Source organism: Orycteropus afer, unplaced genomic scaffold, assembly GCF_000298275.1.
Source record: "Orycteropus afer afer isolate SDZICR_OR568_19922 unplaced genomic scaffold, OryAfe1.0 scaffold00363, whole genome shotgun sequence".
Classification (NCBI taxonomy): Eukaryota; Metazoa; Chordata; class Mammalia; order Tubulidentata; family Orycteropodidae; genus Orycteropus; species Orycteropus afer.
Window position 1 is genome coordinate 637,483 of NW_006921950.1, and position 9,944 is coordinate 647,426.

General features: G+C 44.5%; 1 protein-coding gene across 1 annotated transcript in view; it reads left to right on the top strand.

The window, feature by feature from the left end:
* Positions 1–4,239: 4,239 nt before the first annotated feature.
* TRPC1 (transient receptor potential cation channel subfamily C member 1) overlaps positions 4,240–9,944 on the top strand; it is an 80,821-nt gene continuing 75,116 nt past the window's right edge. Inside the window, exon 1 of the mRNA XM_007952882.2 lies at positions 4,240–4,456. Within this exon, the coding sequence (XP_007951073.1) occupies positions 4,282–4,456 (175 nt within the window). The 5' untranslated portion in view covers positions 4,240–4,281. The remainder of the gene's footprint in view (positions 4,457–9,944) is intronic.

Sequence of the window (9,944 nt, forward strand, 5' to 3'; positions counted from 1 at the left end):
TGGTGAGGCAGGAAGAGTCTTGTGGGCATTTCAAGAAAAGAAACAGCACATATGGGCCAAAAGTAGTGAGGGAGGGATTCTACTTGCAGAAATATATCTGAATCTGCATTTCATTCTTTTGCAACTAGATTTGTGAGTGCTCTTCTCTTATACATGCAGTTGAGTGAGTTGCTTTGAGTAATGCTTCTGAACCTTACAACTTCATCAGAACTCTACCATTGGTCTCCATATCACAGATCCAGAATCCATATAGGGTGATCCCCGACTCTTAAATTTACAAATCATAAAAATAAAACCAAACCCATTGCCATTGAGTCAATTTTAACTCATAGTGACCCCCACAGGGTTTCCAAGCCTGTAAATCTTTATGGAAGCAGCTGGTGAGTTTGAACTGCCAACCCTTTGGTTAGCAGCCCACTGCCTTAACCATAGTGCCACCAGAGCTCCTTTTTACAGATTATACAGGGTGTTTTGGTTATCTACTGCCACTCTGATGACTTTAATAAACAGGAGTTTATTCTCTTACAGTTTTGGAGGCTTTAAGTCTGAGTTCAAAGTGCTAAGCTCTAGAGGCTGAATGAGAGCCCCTCAACCTTGGGCTTCAGCTGTGCCTCCTGCTCCTGGCCTACTGCAGCTTGAGGCTTTTATTCACTCAGCTGCTGGCTGCTGAGGCTGACAAGCCCAAGGATGACAACTAAAAAGGCACAGTCCCGAAAGTACCAAACCACACAGCAGGCCATTAATTCAAGTCCATTGAAAAGTCCCAAGGTTGGCAGAGCATGACAGGCTGCTGAACAATGACATAGTTACATACAGGGTTTAAGCATGCCATAAGCTAGAGACTATTCCCAAAGCTGTTTCTTATATATGGGAAGGAGACCACATCCCTAAAGCAGCTACTTAGCTGCTCCAGTAGATTCCACCATGGAGCTAATTGTCTATCTCACCATGGGGAATAACTACGACCAGCTGCCCAGCCAGTCAACCAGGCCCAGCCAAGTTGACACACAAACTTAACTACCACACCAAACCAAACTCACTGCCACTGACTCGGATCGGACTCACAGTGACCCCTCCTTGGGTTTCTGAGGCGGTATCACTACAGAAGTAGATTGACCAACCTTCCTTCCAAGGAGTGGCTGGTGGGTTTGAACCACCAGCCTTCTGGTTAGCAGTGAAATGCCTTAGGCACTGAGCCACCAGAGCTCCTCACAGAGGATGTTAAAATACCTCAATTTATACTGAATAAAAGGAGCCCTGGCAGAGCAGTGGTTAAAACACTCAGCTCCTGACTTAAAGGTTGATGGTTCAAACTCACCAGCCATTCATAGAGGGAAGATGCAGCAGTCTGGTTCTATAAAGATTCATAGCCTTGCATGCCCTATGGAGCAGTTCTACTCGCTCTTATAGGGTCATTTTAAGTTGGAATTGACTCGATGGCAGTGAGTTATACTGGATAAAGAATGTACCAGAGTGACAAGAGAGGATATTCTGCACCTTTGTTGTTGTTATGTGCCCTCGAGTTGGACACGACTCATAGCGACCCCTCCTTGGGTTTCCGAGGCAGTATCACTACAGAAGTAGATTGCTCCATCTTCCTTCTGAGGAGTGGCTGGTGGGTTTGAACCGCCAGCCTTCTGGTTAGCAGTCAAGTGCCTTAGGCACTATGCTACCAGAGCTCCCATTCTGCACCTTAAATGATCCAAAAAACTAAAGAACAGTATGCAGTTGCAACATTGGTTTACTTTAAAGGAGGAATGCCCTGATGTTTTGGCATGCCTCCTAGAATTATCCATTAAACTAGAATTTCTCCAAACTTTGGAAATTATTCCAGTCATTGTGAGAGTCCTCTGGATGATGAATTAATCACCTAAGTACAGAAGTTTGAAAAAGCATCATAGTAAAGTGGTTTTCATATTTTTGAGCCAGCCAAATATACACACATATATATCTGAAAATATTCTAAAATTCTTTGGAATTTTTGGATGAATGGGGGTTAGAATTATTCCGCTACTGATAAAATTTTGTGGAACTACTAACCCCAGTTCATCCGAAAGTTTCAGAAGGCTTATCCAGAGGACTCCCAGGAGTACTGGAATAATTTCCCAAAGAAGGGTTGTTAGGAGTCAGAATCGGCTGGAAGGCACACAACAACAGTGTCTCACCCCCCATACACACACACACTGGCCACAAATCTTACAGTGACCAGTTTTGACATTCTATAAACTTGGAACTGTATTAAACACGGAATGGACCTTTACGATCTACTATGGACAAGACAAAACTAAATGATACAATAGATGATCAACTCTTGAAGTACACATATGAAAATAACCTGGTGTGGTGGGAATCTTACTAAGGCCTGTTAAAGAGGACTTAAATGATGAGAAAGATATGCAGTACTTAAGAAATAATGGGGCCAAAAGTGTTGGCGGGGATGAAACATCAACCTGAAGTACAAAGTTATTCTTAGTTGCCATGGAGTGGATTCCAAGTCATAGCAACCCCAGGTGTGAGGAGTAGCACTGCTTGAGAGAGTTTTCAAGGCTATGACATTTCAAAAGCAGATTGCCAGGCCCCAAGTGGCCTCTGAGTGGGTTTGAACTGCCAATCTTTTGATTAGCAATTGAGTACTTAACCATTTGTGCCATCCAGGGGCTCTGAGTTGGAAATATTCCTGACAAATATGAGATATGCTAGAGTAAATTTATAAATTGCTTTAAAATCTAAAATTTAAGGGCACCATTAAGATTTTGGTACGGTTGTTGTAGGAAGCAATAGAATTATTCAAGAGATGTAATTTCTGGCTTTTCCCCTTAGCTTCCCACCCCCTTAGCTTTTTAAAGGAGCTCTGGTAATATAGTGCCTAAGGCATTTGGTAACCAGAAGGCTGGTGGTTCAAACCCACCAGCCTCTCCTCGAAGGGAAGGTTAGGCAATCTACTTCCGTAGTGATACTGCCTCGGAAACCCAAGGAGGGGTCGCTATGAGTTGGGGTTGACTCGATGGCACATAACAACAACGTAGCTTTTTAAGGCGCAAGGCAGTAGGGATATTCTATAGTGGTTAATCTTTTTAAATAAAAGCTTGACTAAAAAAATGAATTTAGTCAAGGAAGTAGCACTAACTGAGCTTCAGTCAGCTTTTGCTTAAATAAGAGCCATCTTTTAAAATGAGATTGATAAATGTGAAGCTGAACCAGAAACCACTGCAAGGATTGTGGCGAGTGCGTCCTAAAAATATGCTTATCCATTGGTTTCACGTCGGTACACTTGAATTCATGGGATAAATGTGTGACAGCAAGAATGATATGGCGATTTCAGATCACAAGAAAGTTGTTAAAAAAAAAAAAAATACAGCCTTTAGAAATGAAGTAGCTAGCTTGATGTAAGTACGCATACGGACGCAAATAAGGAGCTCTCCTTTCTGCTTTAGGTAATGTGCACCGGAATATGAAATGCTTTTGCAAGGGGCACAAGGGGTTTCGACTAAACGTGAAGTCGTCAGAGACTCAACATACCGCTGCATCTTCAGTTAATGTGCGCAGGACACGGCGGGGGAAATTACCTCTGTTTCAGACTAGCAACTCCGGCGTGGAGAAGGTGAACCTGGCCGTTCACCTCCCACGCGGAGCGAAGCAGCCTGCTGTCGCCGGAGGGCGCAAGGGGAGAGGGTGGGGCTTCCTTCGAGCCCGCCCTGCCGCAGGCCCCGCCCGCCCCCGAGCTGCTGGCCCTTGAAGCCAACCTCACCACAAGCCCCGCCCTGATGTCGTCGGTATCGCGGAGCTCAGGATGACGTGACGGGAGAATCGCGAACATCTCGGGCGCAGCTTGACTGGCGGTTCCACAGTCCCAGAGCCCGACGTGCACAGCTTCTCTCGGAGATCCTCTCCCACCGATCCCCCGTCCTCCTCTCGTGGCTGGCCGCCCACCGCGCGGCCCCTGCAGCTCCTGGCACGGCCCCGCGCTCTGCTGCCGCCCTGGCGCGCGCCACTCTGTCGTCCCCGGAGGGGCGCGGACCAGCTCGGCCCGGGCGCCGGCGGCTAGGAAGGGGGCGCTGGCCCCGGGGCCGTGCATGCGCTGCCACCAACCTGGGGCTGTCAGTGGAGGGCGAATGCTGGTTCCTAGGGGAGACGACACCCTTCGGGGCCAACGGGCCGCGCTCCGAGGCGGCCGTGGGAACGACTCATCCGTTTTCCAGCCGTGGGGCGGGGCTGGAGTCGGGGTCGGGGCCGGTGGGGGCCCCGCCTCCGTCCCCTGGCCTGCCCCCATCATGGGCTGCGATGATGGCGGCCCTGTACCCGAGCACGGATCTCTCGGGAGCCTCCTCCTCCTCCTTGCCTTCCTCCCCATCCTCCTCTTCGTCGCCGAACGAGGTGATGGCGCTGAAGGATGTGCGGGAGGTGAAGGAGGAGAACACCCTGAATGAGAAGCTTTTCTTGCTGGCGTGCGACAAGGGTGAGAGCTCGGCCCCTTTACCTGTCTTCTAGACACCCCTGCCCTCCACACGTTCATCCTCTCCCATTCCTCAACTTACTCGCGGCAGTTGATCTTTCCCACGCGCTGAGCGTCTGCTCCCGCCGCGCCCGCTCCCTCCCAGGGGCCGCCCGCACTGCCTCTGCTCTGCAAGTGTGCGCCTTGCGGGCGGGGGCCGGGGGCGGGGGCTCTGTCTGGGGCCTCCCCTCTTGCGATCCGATGTTTAGGTAGCATCTTGGGGACGCGGACACTTGGATTCTTGCCCCGCCCCTGCCACTGACCTTGTGAATGCATTGGTTTACTTCTTGGAATCTCAGTTCTTACCTTCTGGGAACCAAGGGGGTTTGTTTTCTTTCTCCGGGACTTTCCAGTCCTGTAATTCCACGACCTTCCCTTAAGGTTCCTTGTGTTTATGGGCTGTCACTTGGTTTTGCTTTTCTTTTAAAATTTTACTTCTGTTATTTTGCTTCAGCTGTCAGCCTAGTGCCGTAGCCGATAGCTGTTCAGTGACTGCCGAATAGAATTAGGTATCTCTGTATCCTAGACGGAGATCTATCTATAAACGCTGGAGAAATTCTGCCTTAGTCTCCAAAGCTTTCTTCAGACTTATGGGTGGTTCTTGTTTTATGGGAGAGAATGAAGGGGGGCTTATTGTCCCTGAGCCTTCTATGGGAAATTAAGATAGGGCAAAATAATTACGGGACAGGAATATGTGAATTACATTTAGTGTGCTTTCCTTTTCTTTCTTTCTTTTTAAACTAGAAATTGATGGCTGTTATGGCCAAATTAAAGTCTTCACTTAAGCATGCTTTCTAGTGATGCATATAATAAAAGGAATGGGAAATTGATTGCCCCAAGACTGCTTTTATTTCCTGCATGTAAAAAAGTACTGAAAAGTTTCTATTTCTAAATTTATGTGGCTTGCTGTACAATGGCCATGCTCACTTAGGAAAACTTTGTTTACAATAATGCACACTTCCAAAACATAAACCCAGGACAGTTTACAATGTGGAAGGATTGACTGCAGAGGATTTTGTGTGTGTGTGTGTGTGTGTGTGCCTGTGTGTGTTCGTGTTTTTAATAAATGGCAGTCTTCCTAACGTCCTTACTGCTTTAGAAATAGCATTTTATTTACACAACTGTTTGAAAACACATTGATGTATAAATAAGGTCCACCTATGTATGCCACTCCTCGAAAGGAAGGTTGGGCAATCCTACTTCCGTAGTGATACTGCCTCGGAAACCCAAGGAGGGGTCGCTATGAGTCGGGGCCGACTCCACGGCGAACAACAACAATGTATGTCTTCAGGAGCTCTGGTAGCGTAGTGCCCAAGGCACTTGACTGCTATCCAGAAGGCTGCACTTGACTGCTATCCAGAAGGCTGGCGGTTCAAACCCACCAGCCACTCCTCGGAAGGAAGATGAGGCAATCTACTTCCGTAGTGATACTGCCTCGGAAACCCAAGGAGGGGTCACTATGAGTCGGGTCCGACTCAACGGCGTATAACAACAACAATAACATGTATGTCTTCAAGACACGTTTATGTTCATATGAGATAGTGTATTTGTTGAAAGTCCACCATGGACATAACTTTGATTAAATGTTAAGAAAAATAGAATATATATCTATAACCTGACAAAAATTATGGTCTATGGATTATATAAAATTATTTAGTATTGCTGGAATGGCTTGAGTGAATTCTGTTCCCTCAAAAATTCTCCACAAGAGGAGGAGGAAAGATTGTATGTTGTACCAGAATGAGGAAGAGCTGTTGGTTGCATCAACCCCAACTCACTGCAGCTGTGGTTACTTTAAAGCAAACAGAAAATCTGTCAAGAAAGCAAATTTGATATGCCTGTCAAATTGAGGTAGAGGAATAGCAAAATAGAATATAGTTGTAATGGGCACTTTTATGGTATATATATATTTAGGAATACTGTATCACTTATCTCAAATAAAAGGGAGTTTTAATATAGCCTATCCAGTAGTGCCAGTAGAAGGAGTTTGGTCTTCTTTGTCAGTATCCCATTTTATAACAGCATTAAGATCCCCGGAATGATGTGCCTTTTGGGGATGAGGTGGAAATTAAACATGCGTACTTTGCTTCCCCTGTACAAATTAAAAGTAAAAACTTTTAAAATGATTGGGATTAAATGGGTATCTTCTATGTTTCAGTGTGTTAAAACAAATTCTTGGGTTACATTTAGGAAAATGGCATATTTCCTTTCCATACATATGGTATCATTTACATTGCAATTAATTTGACTTATAGGAACATATATATAGGAGCTCTGGTGGCATAGTGTCTAAGATATTTGACTGCTAACCAGAAGGCTGGCAGTTCAAACCCACCAGCCACTCCTCAGAAGGAAGGTTGGGCAATCTACTTCCGTAGTGATACTGCCTCGGAAACCCAAGGAGGGGTCGCTATGAGTCGGGGCCGACTCGACGGCACATAACAACAACAGCAACAGTATTGTTAAACCTTGTTTAGTATTGCCCAAACCACATCTAAAAGTGAAGCATTTTCTGAGGTAGCAATAACTTCCATGATTATACTGGAACCTTCATTAAACCAAATGGTAAACTTTTACTAAAACATAGACTGGGGTAGAGTGCTTTTCAAAGATAATTTCAGTTAATCCTTACAGCCCCATGAACAGATCTGTTATTATCTCCATGTTATAGATGAGGAAAATGAGGTTAGCAAAATTTTTAAATTAATATGCCCAAGGTTACATTACTCAGGAAGTAGTAAAATGGGATTTATCTTGATCCTGCACTCTTACCCACTATGTTTTATTAATCTGGTTATAGTTGAATGAATGAAAATCATTTATGATAGAAAAGGCACATCTACAGAAAAGGCACATCTACATTTAGAGTTAGTTGGAGCTCTGGTAGCATAGTGGCTAAGACACTTGCCTGCTAACCAGACGGCTGGCGGTTCAAACCCACCAGCCACTCCTCGGAAGGAAGGTTGGGCAATCCTACTATCCGTAGTGATACTGCCTCGGAAACCCAAGGAGGGGTCGCTATGAGTCGGGGCCGACTCGACGGCACATAACAACAACAACAACAGTTCAAAATTAACTTGCTTTCTATGAATGTTTTATAAACCTTCATTTCTGTGTAGTAAATTTACCCAATAAAGATAAAAAGCACTCATGGTACTTGAGTAGCACCAGAGTAAATCCACTCTAAACATCTTTTTTATTACCTTTTTCAGTTAGCAACTTTCTCTACATGTGCAAAAAAAAGAGAGAAAAAAATTGTGACATACCACACTTAGGGAGAATTCCTAAAGCAAAAATTGTGGAGAAGAGGTGGTTATGTGTAAGTGAATGGATAGTCCTCTAAAGGTGTATACAAGATTGAGGAGTAAAGAAAAAAGTGAAAGAGAAAAAGGAAAAGATTTAATAGTTTGTAATAACTGGCTTTTATGTAAATGAATTCAAATAGATCTAGGCAAGTGTTGGAGTCCCTGGGTGGCACAAACGGTTAGGGGCTATGCTGCTAACTAGAAGGTAGATGATCTAAATCCATCCAGAGGCAACTCGGAAGAAAGGCCTAGTGATTTACCTCCAAAAGGTCATAGCCATTGAAAAACAACTTTTTTCTTAAAGACAACTTTTCATGGAGCAGAGTTCTGCTCTGAAAAACATGAACTCATCATGAGTCAGAATCAACAACAGGACTTTTTTTTTTTTTTTTTTGGTCAGGCAAGTGTTGATCCAGGCAGTTATTGATCTTAAAATGGATCATCTCAAAGGTAACACTGAGCCTTTCTTTGTATAAAATTTAATTGAAACAGTGAGCTAAAAAGTTCATGTGCCAGCGATATGCAGTTAAGCCTGGGTCCTCAAGCAGAATTCTCGGAAAGCACACTCATATTTTTTCAAACATGGAACCACTCTGCAATTCAGAGCTGACTATATATGTGCTGTTTTATGAAATCTTAATCAGTGATTCTTCATATCCATGTCCTTTCCCTCTCTCATTCAGAGTATGATAATGAGCCATTTTTATTTATTGGAGCTTGCTGGCAGGAGAAAGGGTTAATAATAAGTTTATGTAGGGAGCATCTAAACTAAGTCTCTAGTCCCTTGGTGGTGCAAACAGTTAAGGTGCATGGCTGCTAACCAGAAGGTTGGTGGTTTGAGTTCACTCAGAAGTGCCTCAGAAGAAAGATGTGGTGATATACTTCTGAAAAATCAGCCATTGAAAACCCTGTGGTGCACAGTTCTACTATGACACCCACAGGGTTGCCATGAGTCAGAATCAACTGTGACAACACGCATCGTTCTGCCTGCTTCAGCCTTGGAACAGGGTAGACCAGCACCCAGATGGGGTGGTGAAGCTGTAAACTAAGTCTAGTTTGTGTTAATTCTCCTCTTCTAAAGTAATGAAGCCCTGGCGGTACAGTGATTAAGCCCTGGGCTGCTAACCAAAAGGATGATGGTTCCATCCAGCCACTCTGTGGGAAAAAGATGTAGTGATCTGCGTCTGTAAAGATTGTTGTTGTTAGGTACCATGGAGTCAGTTCTGACTCATAATGACCCTGTGTATAACAGAACAAGATGTTGGTCAGTTCTCAGAGTTGTTGTTATGTTTAAGCCCGTTGTTGCAGTCACTGTGTCTGTCCATTTCATCGAGGTCTCCTTTTTCCACTGACCCTCTACTTTACCGAGCATGATGTCCTTCTCCAGGGACTGATCTCTTCTGATAACATGTCCAAAGTAAATGAGACAAAGGCTCACCACCCTTGCTTCTGAGGAGCATTCTGGCCTTAAAGATTACAGCCTTGGAAACCCTATGGGGCAGTCCTACTCTCTCCTATTGGGTCACTGAGTTGGAATCAACTCAGCAGCAACAGGTTTTGGGGTTTGTTTTAAATATATTGTATTATTTGTGAGCATAAACACACATAAACCAAAACCAAACTCACTGCCGTGGAGTCAGTTCTGACTCACAGTGACTCCTCTTTGGGTTTCCAAGGCAGTACCTCTATGGAACTAGATTGCCCAGTCTTCCTTCCGAGGAGTGGCTAGTGGGTTTGAAATGTCAGCTGTCTGGATGGCAGTCAAATGCCTTAGGCACTATGCCACCAGAGCTCCCTGTAAATCCTTTAATTTGCTGGTGAACAGTCATCAGTTCGTTGTGAAGAAAAGGAAAGTATAAAAGGATTCAGTCTCTGCTAACTCTCTAAGGGAGAGCATTTTTGGGAAATTCAGTTTTCAATTAATGAGTAAGGAGGCCCATTTTGAAATTTCAGCATGGGACAAGAGGAGACAGAATTTTACCTTTATTACTGGGCTAAGCCTACTCTCAGTCACATGTCACCTCTGTGGTATGATCTGCTGTATTGTAAAGAAGGATGCTTTAAATTCCTAGTGAACTTTGTATAAGGGCAAGGATGTATTTAAAACATGCAGCATTTCTGGGAGGACTTTTAAGCTGCTGTTTTAT